We start from the raw sequence: 20,641 nt of genomic DNA, 5'->3' as shown, positions 1-20,641 counted from the left end.
AGAAGAAGGTGACGAAGCGAAGGGCCCAGGTACGCTGGGCACGCTTCTGAGCGGAGCCTTTCGCCAGGACAAGCTCTGAGCCGAGCCGGGTTGCGTGCAGATGATACCCCAAGCTCTCTGTGTCATCGTGGCTTCAAAAGTGTTTGAAGGCGAGGAAGTGGAAGGCTTACCAAGGCATGAGATCCAGCACGGAGCCGTACAGAAACAGGTGGCAGAAAATTTACTGGGGGTTGCTGTTAAAGTTGGAGCTTTGTTTGCTCCCCCCCCGGGTGATGCGGCACTCCGTTCAATTACGCTTCGCTAAAATGTTCATTTTCTCGATCAGGTGAGAAGTATTTAAATTTGTTCTGCTCGCCTTTCTCGGCGGTGTTTCCCACCGTCTTTAATGAGTGTTTTCGTGTGAATAAGCAGCGCTGAGTGAAGGCAAGTGAATTGCACTTTTAAAGAAACTTGATCCAGACGTGATGGGAGATTGCTCCCAGATCTCCAGACCGTACCTGTGCATCGCGCGGTACTCTTTCCATCTTTTAATCCAAACGTTTGCGTGTGTCTCATCCGATTTCGGGGGGCACAGGAAGAGGGGGCTCTACAGGGATGCCCAGATACTGAAAACCTGCAGCAGCGGTCAGCAGCTGCAGGGACCGAGCTGTTCTCTCCTCTTAAATAAACCTCGGAGCTCCCCACAAGAGCTGCCCGGCGTGTTGCAGGTGCCAGCTTTTCATTAATGCTCTGCAGCGCGTGCTTGCACACCCAGCATCTGTCCTTCCGCTTTCATTTAATAAAAAAGAAAGCCAACTAGAGAAGCGTAATGCCCCCATACAGTTACTACAATGATCTTCCTGTGGAACAAATTCCCCAGCCAAGAAATTGATGCTTAAGACTCAGTTTCCTGTCCGTAGCTTAGCAGTAATCATACTTAACAGGGCTGGCTTTAGGGTGGGTAAAATAGGCAGGCAGTTCGTCCACCCAGCCTAGCTGGAGGCATCAGAGAAAGCAAGTTTGCAGGAATGAAGCAGTTGTTATTCATTAGCATTAACAGTTTGCTCCTAAAATTGACGCTTAATCTAATTCTGCCAGTGTTTTACTGGGCAGGTAGGAAGCTGGCAGTGGGCTGGCAAAAGAAATTCCCCCCCCCCCCAGAAAGCAGAGCAAAGCTCCTGGTAATGCAGAGCTTGTAGGGGAACAGGAGACTGGTCAGTGTAAACAGAAATTCTTGTGGAGTCCCAGATCTGATTGCTGCTGGAGCTGTAACTTTGAGATTGCTGCCTGGGCCTGCGAATGAGTGGTCTGAAAGGTTAACGTGAACTTCTGTTTGCAGCGGTGCAAAATAGGGGGATGGCTAAATACGGGATTTAAGGAAAAAAAACGCTCTAGCAGAGGAAGCTGCAGCAAGGGTGGGTGGATCACCCCCTGAATTTGGGCTCAGAAGATGAAGAGCTTGTGCCGAAGCAAGGGGCTTGGGCGTTTGGAGGTGAGGAATTTGGGGATATCTCTCACTGACCTGTTTTAGTGGTCTCTGTAGAGTAAAATAGGGGGTAACAGAGCACAGATGATTGCCTCACGCTTCAGAATGAGGCTCGCTCACTCACATGTGGGGATGTAAGCTGAAAGTAAATCTTCGTTGTCAAGCAGGAATATGAAGTTCAGTGCTGTTGGAGTGCACTAACTGGTCGTGTATCCCGTCGAAAGGAAGGCGAGCAGCGATCTGAAGTATTTCAGTACTTGCTGTACATGTTTCCGCGTCCATTTCATTCACATCGAGGCTTATTTTGGAGTAGTTCGGCGCAGAGAAGCCGTGCACGGTGGGGGAACACGGGTGTTTCACAAAATAAACACTCGTTTGTGTGCAGTGTGCTCGCTGGGGTGCTGGGAGCCGTGGTGTGCACCCCTGCTTTGGGGCTGGAGCTCAAAAATGAGGTATTTGCAGCTCAGAAATAAGGGAGGTGAATTGTTTCATAGTTCTGTAGCTCATCGTCTCCGTAGTGTTTCTGTCCTCCTGTAGGTACCTGTTGGGCCCCGCGACGTGTAGGACAGCCCCGTTTGTTTGCTGCTGCTGCTGCTGGAGAGCTTAGCAAACCTCGTGCTCTTTCATTTCACAGCAACACAAGGGATTTATTAGCTTGGGAAGAAACTGGCTTATTTTCTGGGCTTTTACATCGTAAAGCTGCGTCGAGTTTCTCGCAGGGTTTGAATGTTGGGAAGTTTGCAAGCCCCTTCTTCTTCTCCTTCCTCCTCAAATTGACGCATCGCGCTGTAGGAGACTTACAGAAGAGGTGAGATAGCGTGGAAGTTGTGCAGCCCACGCACCTGCACGGCTCGGGTATGTCTTTAAAAAGCACGAAGAAATAGCCAGCACGAAGTCTGCAGCGTGAGAATAACTTGTTGTGCTTTGGGTGGAGGCGTCTGGTGCTAGTGTGTGCCGCTGGGGCCGGGCTAATTACGTTGCTCTTAAAGGAGGTCTCTTTTATCCCTGCTTAATATGGTGTGTTTTCGAAGCATGGTATATACTTAACCACTGTAAATAAGATTATAGACTGTAGTATTTTCTGCATCGCAAGAATGAGTGTCTTTCTCAAAGCTCTTTAGTGTTTTAGTAGCAAAAGGATTTCATTTTCTAGCTCGGGGTGAAAAAGCAGAAACTTTGAAGTTGCTGGAGGAAAAAAACAGTTCTAATGAACCAAGTGGGCTTTGCAACTGCTGGTAAGCACCACGCGGAGTGGTTCTGGGGAGCGTACCTAGGTCAGAAACCCTGCCTGCCAGCCTTCTGGACTGCCGTCCAGCTTTTGATGACTGCAGTCTGTTGCATTGCTGGAAGCAACAGGTAAAAGGTGGGTTCAAACGTACTGCGGGTCCTCGTGGTCCCAGCGTGTCGGAGACACTTGTTCCTTCATCCGCGGTGCCGAGGAAGGAGCAGGGCTCTTCTGGAGCTGCGGGGTTCCTGCGTTCAGCTTTCCGGAACGGTCCAGTCTCTCGTACAAACGGTGGAGCTGGCAATCGCATCTGATCAGTGCGAATGCGTTTTCTTCTGTATTTACCGTTGGAAAGGAGATGTTCCCGTCTGATGCGGAGCTGCTGCAGCAAGCAGCGTAAAGCTTCAGGCGTCTCGCCGAGTGGCGGTGTGTCAGGACTCCTCTGGAAGCCTTTCCACCTGCTCTGGTTATTTGAGTTGGATGCTGGAAAGCAGAGATGAAAAATGCTTGTGATATGAAGATCAAATTCCGCTGAAATGAATAGTCCCAATGGATTTTTTTTATTAATCTAATTCCAGTGTAAATTCAGTGACCTCGGGGGAAGTAGCAAGGTTCGCTTCTTTCTTGTAGGAAACGTGTTGTACATCCCATGATAAAACGTCTTTGGGATTGTGTCTGATCTTCTCCTCTATCCTCTCTTCCGTAGGTGGAAGCGACTCCAGTGAATTAAGCATTTTGCATTTGTGTAATCTGTATTTTAACTATGTAAAATCAAAAGTCAATGAGATTTGGCTCAATGAATTTCTGTTTTACCGTAGCATAAAAATGGCTCTTAGCAGACGAACATCCAGTTGGAATTATTCTAATCCTGTTGAGCTCTTGCTAATGAGACAGGCATATGCAGCCATCCAGCTGCCAAGTACAAATTGCAGGTATTTTACAGGAGAGGCGGATTCTCATTTAGAAAAATGGAAATGAAAAAACAAGTGATGAGGGAACCCTTCTGGAGATCCTCGCCGAGTTCATAACCTGTACGTACTCGGTATCTAGGCTGGCGTTTCTTCTGTTCGTGACATGGTTTGAAAGCTTTTGCTTTTCAAGGAGTTCTGAAAAGCTAATGTATATTTATCACTGTTTCATAATCCCGTCCTGTTTTGTAATTCCCCCTTCAAAGTTCTTTCTGCAGAGTTCCCTTCCCAAACAATTTTGATCCTTTCTATTTGGCAAACAGCGTGTTGACTTTTCTTCTTCCTTACCACACATTTTAATCGAACTGAAACAAGCAAAGATGCCCTCGGCTTACTTTTTTTGCAGCGTTAGCAGGAACCTGTATAATCTCAACAATATTAAGTATTCCTCGCTTTGCTCTTTGCTGTGCAGAGCAAGAAAAAGAAATGGCTCCCGTACCAAGGGGCTCAGGAAATTCAGGTGCACAGAGTAATTTCTCAGATTCAAAGTGACACGGTGCCTTTCTGTAGTTAGAGGTGCTGCTAGGCTTCAAGGATTCAACGTTGTGGCTTTTAAGGAGAAAAATGCACGGTAATGAATTACTGGAGTAGAGAGAAGGGGGTGTGAGGTAGTTTTGGTTGAAGTAGGTAAAACGAAGGCTCAGCAGATTGATGTAGGAACTTGAGAAGAACATGAGCAGAAAGGTCTTGCTGGTGGCTGTAGGCGGTTGAAAGCAGTCGTGCTCCTCGAAAAAATGCTGCGGAAATTTGTATCTTGCAGCCACGGTGGACAAAAACGTAAGTTGTTACCTGGGAAAAGTGTAATACGATTTAAAAAAAAAAAAAACAAGAGGAAGCATTTTCAGTTTTATGGCACGCTTGTTTCTGACATTGTGGCTCAAACCAGCTTTATTTCAGCTTATTTATATATTGCTGTTCGTATCCTAAAAAATGTGTCCTTCGCTTTTCCCTGCGTGCTCTTTGATGGTTCTTGAGTACACGATCACGGGGTGGATCACACGTGTGCTGCTTTTCTGTTCCCCAGCCGTTAATCTAGATGCTTGTAATGACAGGAAATAACCAAGTCCTAAAACCAAAACCTTAACGTTTCTGAAACTTCACGGACTTTCAGTACTGTAAATGAAAAAGCAGTCTCTGGTGCTCTTCTCCTTTTAGCTTTGGGTTATGGTTTGTATTTTATTCTATTTATGAAAAAATCATCTGCAGGTATCGAGGGCAAGCTCACGTGAGCGCAGAGAACCGTTAGGTTTAATTTACGTGCTTAGTGTGGAGTTATGTATCCCTTCAGGCATAATAAGTGGTCCCTTTCATAAACCAGAAAGAAGGAAAGGGCCCCGGATGCAGGTAAATTTTCTGGTCAAAGTGATGAGGAGGGTATTTTTGGTGGTGCTTCCTTCCACAATATTTTCCCAAAGCAGGTAATCAAAGGAGACAGGAGGTTCCCAGTACAGGTGTTAATTCTGGGCAGATTTCCCAGGTGCTGCGGTCCGACGGAGCCAGCTGGAAATCCTGGAACGTGGCAGCTGATGGAGCCTGAATCTTCCATCGAGTTCCACTCCGGCAGCACCCTCGCAGGTTAGGATCACAGCCTGGAGAAGCGCGTGACAGCCTGTTAATAGGGTCGTGTCCTTGGTGAGTGCATCCCTGGGGTGTGCACACACAGCAGGGCTTCACCAACATCTGTAACTCTTCCCTTCTCCCCCCTCCTGCTCTGTGATAGCACTTTGGTTTAACCTGGGACTTGGCAAGAGTGGATCGCTGTTGTCTTGTCTTTGTGCAGATTTGGGTGCTGAGATACCCTGGTAAGGTGGAGGGTGCCCTGCCCTGGCACCCAGCGTGCGCGCACAGGAGTCAGGAAACATCACCTCCAGCACCTCCAAAACATCTCCCAGCTTTAGGCAGTCTAAATTACGGGAGCTTTCCAGAGGATAAGAACAAGTTAAGTGCTCTGTTGAGGCAGATTAAGGGTTTGTGTCCTGTAGTGGCAACGCAAAAGGTTAGTGAGGAGATGTGGGTCACCCACGTGGCCACCCCGTGCTGTCCAGTGCCCCTCCTGTTTCCCTGGTGCCCAAATGTAGGGCTAGGGGTGTGGGAGGATGTGTTCCAGCTAGTTTCCTTCAGTATCTGTTTTTTGCCCTGTTGTCTGTAAGCAACGCTTAGATCCTCCTTTGAAACCTGCTGACGCTGTGAGACTCGTGCAGCAGGATTCAGGAGTTCACTACTTGTGGCGTAAACACGCCTGCTTTATGGCTTTTTAAACTGATTTCCTGAGAGTTTCACCAAGCTAGTAGTACATGACTTAGTAAAAAGTTGTTCTGCATTTACATTATTCACCTCCTTTCTGATTCCTGCAAGCATCAGATGCACGTCTCCTGTCAGCCTTTCCTTTTCCAAACTGAACCCTTGACCTCAGCAGAGAGCAACGGCGGCGCCTTTGCTGTTTAGTTGTGTTTCCGAGACCGGCTGAAGAGAGAAGAGGCCCGAGCTGCACACATCTCGCAGGCTGTGGGCACAGTAAGGTTTTATGCAGCAGCAGAGCGAGTCCTTTGTGTTCTCATCTCGTTGGATTCTGGGCTGCTGCTGTGCTCATGTTTTCAGAAAACTGTAAGTGCAAAAAAGACTTTGGCGACTGGATTCCCAATGTGTGCTGGTGAGATTCCAGAAGTCAGGGTGGACAAACTGGGGCTTTGGGATCTCCGTCTTCCCATTACCCTTCGTTTTAGTAAGGATTACTGATATTTTCATGCCACTACTGGCTGTGTGGTGGCTTAAATGCTGAGGTCTTTGGAGCCTAGTCTGCATGCGAGAAGGTGAGTTGTGCTCAGCCAGATGGGCTCTTTTTTTTTTTTTATACTCGCCTTCTCCTTTTTTCAACACGTTCTGTGGTTTCTAAGGTAGGGTCCAGCTGTGACCTCACGTTTTCTTGCTGGCTTCAGAAATGTCTTGGTTTTGGCTGTGCAGATGTCTAGTGCTTTTAGCAAAAAGTAGTCATTCTGTAAAGAGCAATTTCAAGTCAATTGCAAGGACGAAAACAAGCGGGCAGCACTGTCTGAATCTGCTTGAAAGCATGGATACGACTGGAAGTTGTTAGGAATTAAACATTAAAAGGAGCCTTAAAAAAGACTTGTGATGTCCTTGGTTATTACAGGGATGTAGCCGTAACCTTGTGGAATGGTCTTTAGCTCCTGTAACTACTGCTTCTGCAGGTGGATTACTAAAGCCTGAGTAGCTCTGGTGAGTCAAGAATTTTGAAGTTTAATTAAAACCAGAAACTTTGCTAGTCGATGATGCAGGCAAATTTGGTTCAGCTTGCACGGTGTCTGCAGTGATCCACGATTCTCCGGCGATCCATAGTGCAGGTGAGAGAGGATCGATGTTTTCATTAACCACGGGGACAGGCGATATCCTTCAGCATCCGACTCAAACCATACATCAGCTCCTAAGAAGGCGATACCTTTGTGTCTGGGGTGACCATGCCGAAGAAGAGTCTTTTAGCAAAAATCAGCAGTTTTTCACAAAGAAAGGGTGTTCATCCGTAAAAGCTCTTAATGCAGTGAGATTTACTGCCAGATACATTCTTTCACTCCCTTTCTTTTCACCTATTATAGCATGAACCCAGACTTCACTGCAGCTCCCAAGTACCGTGTGTTTAATTCTGCATTCTGTGTGTGCTGAGCTTTGTTTTCTGCCACGTCCTCTTACCTTACTTTGTCTGAAGTGTTTGCGTGACCTCTGCCAGCAGCCTTGGAGCATCTCACTAGTGCTTAGCGCATGTAACCGCAGCTCACATGTTTGAGGAGCCCGTGCTGTGCATTCCCCAGGTAAGAAAGAGAAACCAGGCCCCGAGGATCTGCCTGGGCAGCCCGGTGGCTGCAGGGCAGCTGTTTCCATTTGGACGTGGAGCTGGGGATGCTCTGAGCACCATGGTATCCGTGGTAGGGCAGAGGCTGTAATCCAGTTTTCTTAATCCCAGGTTGATTTTCCAACCACCCCACCATCGTTCTTTCTTTCCAGGTCCGTTTTGCACGATGCTAAATCGCTTTGCATACAGTACGGACTAATTGCAGTGACTTTTGAGACAATGCGATTTAATGCACAACCGGGATCGGAAGGAGCAGAATCTTGATGCAGTAACACTGGAAAGCGTTCCCATTTCTACAGCGACCACGAAGCATGGAACTTGAAATCCTACAAAGAGTATCTGTAGTGTCTGTTCGGCCCTTCTGCCACTGCCAGCTGAAAGGGAAAAGGTGTGAGAATTGGGTAAAATAAAACACAGCACCTGGGTGCGTTGTCGTCTTTTGGGGTTTTGTTGTACATTGTGGCTGAAATTCCCCTGAGCTCCTCGGTACTCGGGTAGGACAGGCATCCTCGTGGTCCTGTCCTGTCGTGCCCCGCTCCATCTGGCGGCGCAGATTTGCTTGCTCACTTCAGTTTTTTAGCTGCTCTTTCTGGGATGATGATCTCCTGTGAAATGCCTTTTTTTTCTCCCTTTTTAAAGATGGAGCCCTCGCGTGGGTGGCACAGCCTGTTGTTTTTCTTTGTAGGCAAGAATTGGTCGCGAACTGGAGGTTTTGGCTGTGTCTCTGCTGCCTTTGAGGGAGAGGGAACATTTCTTGTGTGCTGGTGTGAAGTTCCTTGTTTGCATTCATTTGGGAAGAGCTTTTTGCACTTGAGCTCCTACTACTTCTGAGATTGGAGAATTCAGAAAAATCTCTCAAATGTTAACCCTTCATGTGTCCCACACGTCACTGGAGCCACTTGTAGATACCCCATAAAGCAAATTTGACCTTCTCCACTCAAACTGCTTAAAAAGTCCTAAAAAAAAAAAAATCAAGCAGTTCTCTATTTCTCCTGGCATGTGTCTTTGTTCCCACTGGCCACAGGATTGGGAACGGTGGCTATTTTACTGTTTTACTCTTTTAATGCTCTTTAGTGTAGCACGTGTATCATCTGAAGATGGAGCCTCTGCTCGGCTGAGGGCTGAACTTTTGTAATTGAAAAGGAATAATGCTCTCTGGGCCTTCATGCTCTGCTGGGTTTGTTTTTTAAGGGCATCTCACTTTCAGCAAGTCAACGTTCGGGACTTCTTGGAAAGCTGTGCTTGTTTCGCGTTGTTCAAGCATGTGAGCCAAAAGAGTTTGTATTTTTTTTGTTTGTTTCCCGTATTTTGACCTCATAAGTTCTTTAAAGTGGTTCAGAAGTTTTCAGGAGAGCTACAGAATCCATCACCCAGGTTCTTAAGGCTGTGATATACCGGAGTTCAGGTCGTAACTACTGCAACTGATCCTAAATGACTTTTCTCTTTTTCACCATGAAATATCCAGTTTTCTCTTGCTGTATTGCTGATTTAAGACAAAAGCTTTTGTGGACCGTACCTACCTGTCCCAGGGATAAAGGAAGAGGAAAATTCAGGATGCCTTTTTTGCACAACCTGGCTTTTTTTAGTGCTATGTATGAAATAAGAAGGTGTTTTTCTGCTTGCTGCTGTCTCCTAGCCCTTTCCAGTAGTGCCACCGAGTTACTGCAGGTGCGGGCTGCTGGATCTGGTGGCAGGAGGGGTCTCAAGTGGGGGTGAGTGAGGTGAAAGGAGTGAGAAAGAGAAAACTGCACTCATCTTTGTGCAAATCTGAGAAATTTGGAGTGATACCAAGAAACTTGCCCTCCCCACGCCCAGTTTGATTTCAACATTTTCAATTTTCAAATTGCAAAATTTCGATTGAATTGAAATTTTCAACAGCTTCATGGGAATCTCGAAGTGTACGGCTTTAAAATGAATAAAAATATTCTTGCTGGATGAGGTTAAAATCAAGAGGTGTGTGTGGTGGAAATAAGGGCACGTGGCACGTCTTCCCTGGAGTGGTGCCATGTGTGAAAGCAGAGTGGCCATTGGAAGGCGTGGGTCGGCTTTCGATGGGTTTCTGTCTGTTCTGGTGGTATTCCTGGTGGGCTTTGGCAAGTAAGTAGTAGCTGGAGCGTTCCTTACTGATAGCTGCGATGGTCTCCAAGTCAAAAATAGAATTTCTTCTTTGTAGTGCTCTGTAAGTAATAAATTGGGATATATTTCAGATGTTATACTGTGCCAATCCAGTAGTGCACTGTAAAAGAAAAAAAAAGTTCCCAAGAATCTGAAAACTGGGGAAATAATAAAACGCAATGCTTCTTTTTCCTTGAAGTGCATCGTTCTCTTTACCAGAAGAGTTTACCAGAAATAAGCTTCACTTACTGATGTGTCAGACTAGTAAGACGTGTCAGACTAGTGACAGGTAATTTCAAATTATCCCTGTTTTTGTCATCTTTTTGCCCTTAGGACTCTGTCTACGAGTGATGACGTTGAGGACCGAGAGACCGAGAAGGGCCGCCTGGAAGAAGCCTACGAGAAATGCGACCGGGACTTGGACGAGCTCATTGTCCAGCACTACACCGAGCTCACCACTGCCATCCGCACGTACCAGAGCATCACGGAGCGCATCACCAACTCGCGCAACAAGATCAAGCAGGTGAAGACCGATGTTACGTGTGTTGCTCTGTTTTCATCTGCTTGGTAACCTGTACAAACGTGTGCAACTCCTCTTTTTCCTGCATACTGCTTTTTTTTATTGTTAGTGCAATGTGAGCTTACATTTTAACCTTTTATTTCTCTCCCTTCTTCCAGCTACTTGTCATCATCCTGAGCAGAACTAAAAATTAAACTGAGAAAGCTCTGCTAGCTATGAATTGTGGCGTGGCTGGGAGCACAGCATCCAGTCCTAATACAGTGGTCCCAGCCTATCTTACTGGTAGTTTGTTTTCCATAGGATCTCTTCTTGCTCTCTGAGAGCACAAGTAATTAAAGAGCAGAATGGGAGGTGGATATGAAGAGCAAAAGTTTGCAGTGCCCTCTGTTCATTTACTGTCTGGGCAAGCTGCTATCGGTTTTTGAAGTCTAAAGGCTCCTAAGCTAACACCTTTCCATCGAATCTGTTCATGTTTTTTTATACGTTGGCCTCCAACAACCTCCTAAATAGCCTGGGTGATTCATCACCTTGCTTCTTGCTCAGAGAATATGAATTTTGGCGCTATTTCCAAACTCAGTTCTGTTGTGCGAACGTACATGAACTCTGTGCCCCCGTGTATTTCTGTATTTTGAGTGCTCACACTTCAGTAGTGTGCCAGTAAATAACTCTGGCACTCTTTGTTGTGGACTTGTTCCATCTGCTCTCCCCCTGCAGCTCTGATTACTGCAGCAGTAGATTAGTTTTTTGGTCTCCTGCCCTGCCTTTTACTTCCTGTGTGGTTTGCTTTACCTAAACTTTGCAAACTAGGTACCAGAATTGTTCTTTTTTTTTTTTTCTTTTTTCCCCTGACTCTGGGGAGGTCTCAGCTTAAAACCTTTCACCGCATTGCTTTAGGAGCAGTAGGCTGTGACCCTTCTGGGGCTACGTACTGACCCTTCTGGCTTTTAAAATTCATTTAGCATTTTCAAAGAGAATGACACCGTCCTGATGTTTTCCAAGGGTAAGAGTTCACCCTAGGATTTATGTACAAAGCTCAGCACTTTGAAAGCACAGATCAATTGCGCTAAATTTGAAATAAACTATAGCTGGTGGCCTGTTTTCACACAGTACACTAAGCTTTGCAGAGGTCAAAACAAACATGGGGGGGTGACCTTTTGGTCCAGCGTAGAAGAATGACTGTAAAGGTGAAGAACCTTTTGATATTTAAGTTTCCTTATTAGTTTTGGTCAACATGTATTGAAGTAGCTTTGACCTAATCTCATGGGAGGCCCCAGATCTGGTTTGTCATCAATCTGTGTTACACTATCGGTCTTTTGATCTTCCATTTTTGTGGGAGGTGGGTGATTGCACAGGCGTTTACTCGCATTAGGACCCGTGGAAATGACAGATAGTCCAGATCCTGCTATATATCTACCTTCTGTAGTTAATTCTTTTATGGGTACCTGTTGGGAAAGGCTTGCTTTTTGTCTTGGTTTTGAATCTAGCTTTAGAAGTGTTATCGTTGTAAAACTGAGTTATAAAGCAGAAACAATCGGGTCTGCCAGAAGGAGTTTGGTTCTTAAAGACTAGTTCGTTCCTTCCCCTTCTCTCAAATGTAGATAGAGTTCATCATCTTTCTTGCAAGGACAGGAGTAGCAATGTCTCGTGAGGTTCCTTCTAGCCCTGCAATTGTTTTCCTGACCCAGTTTTGCTCTGTGTAGCAGCAGTCCGCTGATGATGGTGTGCTAGGCCGGTGAAACGTTTTAAATTAAGGTATTGAACAGGGAGGGATTATGCCTGAAATGAACTCTCTGTGCATTTTAGTTTGCCTATGCTTTTGCAGCGAGTTAGGACGCATTACATTAGCTTTTTTGTTGGTTGAGAGTTTTTCTGTGTTACACTCTGAAATGTCTTCCTGAAAAGAATAATGTTATTGTATTGAGATCTTAGTCTTCTCTAACTCCAGACGGAGGCTGTCCTGTGTAGCTGATTACCAGATGTTTGTATTTTGCTCTACGTGTTTGGAATGTGCTCATCTAAATGCTAACTGCCTTGAGATGGACAAGGTAGGAGAACATGCAACTGAAGTAGGACTCCTGGAGCGCTTTGAAGGCTGAATTTTTGAAAAATAAATTGAAAGGCCTACTTCTCGTAGTCTCTCTTCATGTGTAATTCAGTGAGAGTTCAGCCTGAGAAAAGGTTGGACCCTGAGTATTCATAACTTCTCACAAAAACAAGAGGAGTGTGAAAGCTATGTGCGAAGCTGTGTTGTTAATTGCTTCCACATTTTAATACGTGGTTATTGATTTGCATTATGCAAGCGAAGTTAGGTTATGCTGACCTTATCGGGGGATATTGGGAGAACCTGAAAACAGGATGTAGGCAGCGGATATGACTGGGGAGGGAGGATAAGAAAAACTCCTGATGCTTTTTATTAGGCGTGCTAATGTGAGAGTAGTAAGAGACTTTGCCACTTAGAGAAGCAGCTGACAGGTGATGGCACGAGGCTCCAAAGCAAACTGGATGGCAAACAGCAAGGTGCTTTTCATTGTTACGTAGTAGAAATGCTGAGCTGAACTACGTCCTAACAGCTATTTGTTCCACTGAAACTGTATTTTGTAAAACCAAACTTGATATTGCTGAAGGTATTAGAGAAGTGGTTGTACTGTTGGATAATCAGGCTTCGAGAAACGGACGTGTGACTCGGAGAAAGGAGAAGACATGCCAGAAGATTCACTAGACAGATGGAAAATGTTTACAGCAGAAAAATTAGTAGTGGCTTATTTGCTTTCACTACGAATTGGAGTCTTGCTGTATGCCAAAATACTGAATTGATTTTTGGAAAACCCACAAATCGGTCTTTGGTCACGGTTAATAGGATCCTGTGTTTTTTCATGTTATCAAACTTCCTTTAAATTTTCACTAGTGATAGGAAACTTGTACTAGAAACATTTAACTTTGAAAACAGTTCCTGTTTCTTGTAGCTAAAGGAATAGCCAGTAATTTTAAAGAACTTGTTTCTTGTTATTGTCTTATGGTATTTTTGGAATTCCTAATAGAGTAAATGTGAGAAAGGGCTGATTAGTGTTACAAGCGCAAGTTACAGGGGCAGATTTAATTAATCTTTTGACATGTTGCCTGTAGGTGAAGGAGAATCTGTTATCGTGCAAGATGCTGCTGCACTGCAAGAGGGATGAGTTGCGCAAGTTGTGGATTGAAGGGATCGAACACAAACATGTCCTGAATTTGCTGGATGAGATTGAGAACATCAAGCAAGTACCCCAGAAGCTGGAACAGTGCATGGCCAGCAAGCACTACCTCAACGCAACAGACATGCTGGTAAGATGCAGCACCTTATTCTGGGAAAGTACCCACAAGAAACATAACTGGTCAGCCGTCAGATCATCTACGGGCGGATCTGCCATCTTTGTTTTCTTTATTATTCGTTATTTCTCCCTACCGAGTTCCTTGTTTTGTCACTTGCTGCTTTCTTGTACTGAAATTTCTGGTTTTGTTTTCATCCTCCTTGACTGGACGTCAAGTCACAGTCTCTGATCGTGTTCGATTATCTCCTCTTTTCGTGCTTTCAGAGCTGTCTGTACCTGTTGACTTCTCTTGATACTGATGCTTTCTATAACCAGCTGTTTCTTTACCCATTTGATCTGCACATAGGATTTCCTACTGCTTTTGGAACCTGGTGTTTCTCTGTAAGCTTTCTCTCTCAGCTCTTTACTGAGCTTTCTAAACGTTCTTAGGTCTCCTCCTGAGCTGATCTGTATGCTAACATGATTGCCACTGGCTGTCCTTTCTTTGAAAGTGAATTTCCCAACTGTCTGCCTTTATCATCTCCTTTCTTTATATCTTATCAGTTTTTTCAAAACCATGTTTGGTATGGAAGAGCTGTCCTGTTTCCCTCCTGTTTCTGGGAGTACATCTCCCAGAATACACTCACAGCTTTGGTCATTACTCAGGCTGTCTTTCACCATTGAGGTATTGTTACCTCTTACTGTCTTCCTCTAGGTCTTTTACCAGTACTTTTGATCCTTATTCCTCATCCAGCTTGTTTTCACTTGTATTTTTCCCTTCATTTCCATCTCTTTTACAAGCATACCTTTCAATTCCAGTCTTATGTTGGAGGCACAAGTTTCCTGAACTTCTGCAATAATAAATGTCTGTCTTACTCTTGTTCCTAAGCTTAACATGTTTCTTAACCAGGCTCCAGTCCTTTCTTTCCTGAAACTGTCTTCTACCAGTAACTAAAAATTTTACAAGGGGAGTGATGCTCAGTCCTGACGTGGGGTACTGTGTCCAGTTCTGGCTCCCCACTATAGGGGAGAGAGAGACTTACTGGAGCAAGTCCCGTGAAGGGCCGTAAAGATGGTTAAGGGGCAGGAGCATCTCTCCTCCGAGTAGAGGCTGAGAGTGCAGGGACTGCTTAGCCTGGAGAAGAGAAACCTCAGGAAGATCTTATCAATGTTTATAAATATCTGCTGGGGGGGGTGCAGAGGAAACAGAGCCAGACTCTTCTTGGTGTTGCCCAGTGATGGGATAGGAGGCAATGGGCACAAGCTGAAATACAGTAAATTGTGTCTGAACATAAGAAAACACTTCTTTTCCTTGCAAGGATGGTTGAACAGTGGAACAGGCTGCACAGAGAGGTTGTGAAGTCTCCATCCATGGAAAATTTTTGAGACCAGGGTGGACACAGTCCTGGGCACCCTGCTGTAGCTGACCCTGCATGAGGAGTGGGGTTGGACTAGATGAGTGGAAGCCCTTGCCAGCCTCAACACTTCTGTGATTCAGAAGTGAGGGCAAAAGGGATATGTCTGTTCATTTTCCTTTTTTTTTTTTTTTAAGAGAATGCCTTTAAAAAAAGTCCTTTCATCACCTTCTTTTTTATTGTCTTAGTCAATTTACTGTTGTTTGTATTTCTCACAACTTCAGTCTCAGCTGTGCCTCTTCACTTTTTCTTCACTCTTATTCCTAGAGCCTGAAACATAACTTTAATTTCCTTCTTTCCATTTTCTCTCATTTTACTTTAAATACGACTTTCTAAAACTTATTCTGTTCCTTCTGAAGTGTATTCAGCAGTTGGTTGTCAGTCTCCTTGTCCCTTCCTCTGATGGCATGTATAAGCTTATCTAGATTTTTGTTGTTGCTGTCATATTTTTTTTGCCTGATTTCACTTTACTTTCACTGACTTCACTGATCTTCACCTTACTGTCCTTTTCTGTTGCACACGTCCTGTTTTCATGATGCATCTGGTGCAATCATCCTTCTGTACTGTGGTCACAGTCTTCCCTTTTGTCCTTTTCAAAGCCATCTTCCAGGGACACGCTCAATCTTATTCTCCTTAGATTCTCACTTTCCTTCAAATACGAACTACCGTCATATATCTTTCATATGTTCCGTAAGCCATCTGGAATGGGCAACATATCCATTTCTGTTCTATAATATCAAGTGGAATTTTATGATACTTTACAAAGTGTGCCATAAAATGCATTAAATTCCTCAAAATGGATCAGCGATGGAAGGACTGAGGCAGCATATCTGGGTGCAGTCAGGTTCTGCCAAAAGTTTCATCGGGTTTCTGGGGCAGGAGATTAGAGTGAGATGTTAGTCTGATAGTTTTAATTACGAGATGAAGGAGAAGTGAGTTAAGGGTGTTCAGTTTAGGGGGAAAAATAGTACTCCTTGTTAACATTGGTATTGATTGAAATGTTAGTGTGTTATCAGTTTGTTTTTTTTCTCTTTTTACTGATGGAGTTAACTTTAATCAGCATAAAAAGACAGGTTGCTTGTTGTGATTTTTTTATGTAAAAACTGTTTTCAGAGGTAAGTTCCAGAAAAATAATTAAATTTCTATCTGGAATATAAGATAGGAAGTGTAAAAAGAGAAATAACATGATTTAGGAATATACTTAATCTCTTATATATTATATTTCAGAAATGTTTTGAAATATACATTTATGATAGGTTATCAGTTTGCAATATATTGTGCATTTTTTTTGCTGGTTATATACATATATACACATGTACATCCATACACACAAATGTTGTGTGTAGGTAAGCCTGCCCAAGGCCATGATATACAGCCAATATTAGGCCTCCCTAAGTACAAACTTCTGTAGTGTGCCACACTTTTTTCTCCACAATGGGGTATCTGTTCTAAGAAATCAGATTATAGTGATGCAAAAAGCTGCTGTTTAGATATTTTTTTAAGTCAAGGAACGCAGAGAAAACTGAAGTGGAGATTGAACACACTCTTTCAACTGTTCATTTACCCTTGCAATTTTCATTTGAAGGCAAGTGCACCTGTAATAAAGCAATAGTAATCTACCTGTCTTTGGAGCCTTTTCACGTACAGAAATTGCTGTGGGCTCATTGGTTTTTGCCATCTCCTGCTAACAGCACCTCTGCAAGACTGTGGTGCTGTAATCGCTCACTGGCTGCAGGATGACTCCTTTCTCCTGTTTTATGATAGGAATATTCTGTAAAATAATAAACTGTCGGGTATGCAGTGTTTATAGATCTTTGTCCTTTTGTTTCGCTCCTCAAGGTATACAGATGCTCCTGGCTTATAAAAAGCCCAAAGTGATCTGACAATGAGCTTGTATCCCTCACATTGAAATTGGAGCACTGATTAATATTGTTGCCTGTAGCCTTGTGATATGTACAGTCTAAATTAGACCTTCGCAGCCGTTGTGCCGGGTTGATGCAAGCACGCTAATAGCATAATTTCTGGTTGCTGCATCGCATTTCTGCAGTCTGTTCTTTGTATTCCACTCACATTAATTGAAGTAATTTTGCCACTGAAGCATGTTTCAAACCTCTGCATTTAAATTGAAATTTTAATTCCCTTATTGTTTGGAAAAGACGGCTGAAGATGGCTTGTTACAGGTTTCATTATCACTCAAAACTCTCCAGCTGCTGGTTCTAATGTGCAATGACTGAGCAGTGCCGGGAAGAATTATTAATGTAAGAATGGCAGCTTTTCCCAGTAGCATGAACAAAATGCAAAGGTGTTTTGTGACAGCTTACATTTATATGAAGTTAAAAATTTTAAGTGGCTGTTTTTTGTTTCTCATTCTGTATCCGTCTAGGGTAGTGCAAAGATGTGTAATCTGCAATTACAGAACAGCAAACCCTACTGGCCCTACGCACAGGACTATGTACTATAAAGATGAAAGAACACAGAATGTGAATACACGATGATATTAGAAGTTCATTTGCACTACCCTAGTGACTGTTTTGTGACACACATCATTGCTAGAAGTGAAATCCACTTTAACGGGGCAATTGAGTGCACGTGCACACATGTACGTGCATTTTCTGTTAAACAAAACACGATCAGGTGCTGAGAAGAATTCTGACACAACAAGAGCTTCATAAGAAGGTGACGTGCAGTCTTGAAGAAGGAGAAGAGCAGAGCCGGTGGTAGAGGCAAGTTGGGGCTGGGTTATAGCTTGGCACTTGGCACTTGGCCTGGAAGCATGAGCTTGGTTGCTGGAAGGCAGGAATCTGAATTACTCTGCTCTGAGGCCGGACAAGAAGGTCTACACAACTCTATAGTCAAGCCAAAACAGGAGGCAGAAGGCACAGCAGGATGGACAGGGGGCACAGCCAGAAGGATTCTTGCTTGGTGAAGCAGTTCTGGGTCCAGTTTCCCTCACCACTAGGTTCTGCATTGAAGAGCAATGTGTTCTGACGAGGGGCTTCGTAATTAACTCAGGTAGCATGTAGGTCTGTGGTGTTGATCTAATAGTTCTGGCTCTGCTGTTGACCCATGCGGCACCCATCGGGAGGAATTAATATTTTCCATTTGTTTAAATAATCTAAGAGATGAAAAGCTAAAAACATTTGAAGGAAGAAATGTTGTTGAATCAAGTAATTAAAGGTCATATCATAATACAATTAAATGAAAATTGCTTGGGCTACTTTCTTTGCATTTCCTGGCTTTTAAGTGTCTAGCTTTGCAATTTTAATGAGCTAATATCACTTTGTCAAAGTATATAGAGTTTTTTAAAAAAACTTAAGTCTGTTAGACCATGAAACGCTTGCTCTGAACTTGATTTCTTATTGTAAGAGCACAGTTTCTTCGAGGACGGGATTGTATTAGGTAAAACACGGTGAAGCTGCAGAAATACATCCATAGGATAAGAGTGAGGATTACTGCCATACCCAGTTGAAAGTTCTTATTTTTTTATTAAAAGGATGACAAAGCAAAGAAGAGCATCATGTGAAAAGAAGCAAGTATGAAGCCCACTGACTAGTGTTCATTTCAGTTTAAAATCCCACTTTAGTTATGTTGCAGAGCTAGGAGCTGATGTGTGTTTTACTCATGAGCACATCCTTTTCCTTTAGTCGAGGCATTTTTGTCCAAAGTAATAAAAAGTTAGAGAGTAATTTGCTTCTCAAGAAGTAGGCCAGGGAACACTCCAGCGACTCCTTTTCTTTCTTTTTTCCCTGTTAACAGGCTTCTATTTCAGCTTCCTTCTGCGAGGGAAAGAGTAGTATGTCTCCTGTTCTACTTTCTGTAGTAATAGCATCAGGCTTTGCTCAGAGCTGGCCGCGTTCTTACTGCAAATTTGCATTGTTGCCAGTTTGTTCAGTTTCCAGAGTGGAGTGAGTGGCCATTATTGTTGCTGCGTTCAATTAACTTCACTCCAGCTGTACGGGAGAGGAGATGGGGCTGCAGGTAAATTAGGTCGCTTTCAGTTGTGCTCATGGAGCATGCGTAGAGCATGCAGAGTTCGCCACTTGCATCCTTACCATGTGTTGTGTGCAGCTCTGTAGGCTGCTTTGTTAAGATCTGTAGGGTTAATATATGTAATTTTTTCTTGAGTTTATTTGTTGTGACATCTAACCCTTATATAAGGGTTATTCCAGTCAAATCTAACCCTTATATAGGGGTTATTCCAGTCTAAACTAGAGATGCTGACCAGCCCCGATGTCTGCGTACCAAAGCATTTTACACAAAATTGGATATTTTCTCTTTCTGACTGCAGGGCTTTACAACACAACTGGGTCACTCTAGTGTGTGAGAGCAAGGTCAGAACGAGAAGAGATTTTAATACAAAGAAATGCTGTGCGAAAATGATCGTAAAGCTACTGAGGCAGTTGGAAGGGCGAGGTGGCGTAGGAAAAGGAAATGGATACTTGGAGAACAGTGAATGAGGACAAGGAATTTAGCTTGCTATGGAAAGGGGAGTCAAACAAGGAGCTTAAAACCTTGAACATCTCAGGGGCAAAGAAGGGATGCTGGGGTGTGCACGTACACAAGCGCATATTTGGCCTTTTCTTGCCCATCTCGTAGTGGATGTGTCCTTCTTGATAACAGTTGCCCCTACTGTTCGTATTAATCCTCTACAATGGCATTTGGAGTGATTGACATATTCCCAGAAAACGCTGGGTGTTCGTAACCCTGTTGAGGAAAATTTGATTTTTGTTATTTAAATGTGGCTGCTGCCTGTGGCTCTCCGTAGCGTGGGATGAAGAGAGGCTTTCAATTACAAGTACGGTGTAGTGAGCCCTCTTCTGAGGCTGTAAGTAGTTTGGAATAATGACATTAAAAACATGCAACTGAGTTCTTGGTATGCATTTTATTTACTGTTTGCCTTTCTTTCAGCTGGAACAATGAAAATCAGTAAAAGCAGTCTTTCATTTTGTTCCTGCATTTCTTATTGCAGTGCTGGGATCCAAGCACTGCTGTGGAAGAGTTTTGTTTCCACTGAAGTCACTAATTACAAAATATAAGAGACTTTGGGATTCTATGGAAATTTTTTTATTACAAAACTTAAATTTTGACCCTGCTTCAAATTCTTTCTGTTGAATTGCAAACATAGCAATATTTTTCATTACTTCTTGCCTTGAAGTCTTTCCACAGCTAACATTGTGTCTTGTTGTTGTAGACTTGATTGATTGCAAAGAAGCCTTTCAGAAAACAGAATTGAGAAGATGGCACCTCAAGGGTTGTATCTGATTTTAGATTTGACGTGTGTGTAAGCATTTATGCTTAAAGGAACTAATTTGTACTAGTTTTCAATGATTGGCAAACCTTATGAGTTCTGCTAACTGTATGGTCGAGGTACAGAAGAGAAAGAAAGCAGGTTTGTTTTTTTTAAGCTGCTCTATGGACGGGATATGTTCTAGTGATTCACGCATAAACATGGAAGCAGTGAGCTTTTTTCTCTCCTTCTTGCTGATTCATTTCAAATGCTGTACCTTTACTCAGATGACAGAGTTTATTAGCATTAGTTGTTTGCCCCGAAGGAGCATTGTAAAGCTTAAGTAATTAAGTTTGGAAGAGTACTTGTAAGTTCCTTATATGAGAAGCATTGGTGCTATTTATTGCTAGCACATTTTTCACCTCTATTTTTTCTTTTCTTCTAATTTGAAAAAAAAAAAAAAACATGCACTTTGCTAGGCTACGGTTGAAGGCATTATAAAATGGAAGTTTTCTTTCCCTTTGAAACACCTTATCATTTTTCACTTACTACGCTTATCA

General features: G+C 43.5%; 1 protein-coding gene across 6 annotated transcripts in view; it reads left to right on the top strand.

Annotated features, from left to right (window-relative positions):
• EXOC4 (exocyst complex component 4) overlaps nucleotides 1–20,641 on the top strand; it is a 382,143-nt gene that overhangs the window by 9,227 nt on the left and 352,275 nt on the right. For all 6 annotated transcript variants that reach the window (XM_040546059.1, XM_040546040.1, XM_040546051.1 and 3 more), the window contains exons 2-3: nucleotides 9,969–10,158; nucleotides 13,279–13,473. In XM_040546059.1, coding sequence (XP_040401993.1) covers nucleotides 9,969–10,158; nucleotides 13,279–13,473 — 385 coding nt within the window. The remainder of the gene's footprint in view (nucleotides 1–9,968; nucleotides 10,159–13,278; nucleotides 13,474–20,641) is intronic.

Source organism: Cygnus olor, chromosome 1 (genome assembly GCF_009769625.2).
Source record: "Cygnus olor isolate bCygOlo1 chromosome 1, bCygOlo1.pri.v2, whole genome shotgun sequence".
NCBI classification, from domain to species: domain Eukaryota; kingdom Metazoa; phylum Chordata; class Aves; order Anseriformes; family Anatidae; genus Cygnus; species Cygnus olor.
The sequence above is the reverse complement of the archived record's forward strand: the minus strand, read 5'-3'. Positions and strand labels throughout refer to the sequence as shown.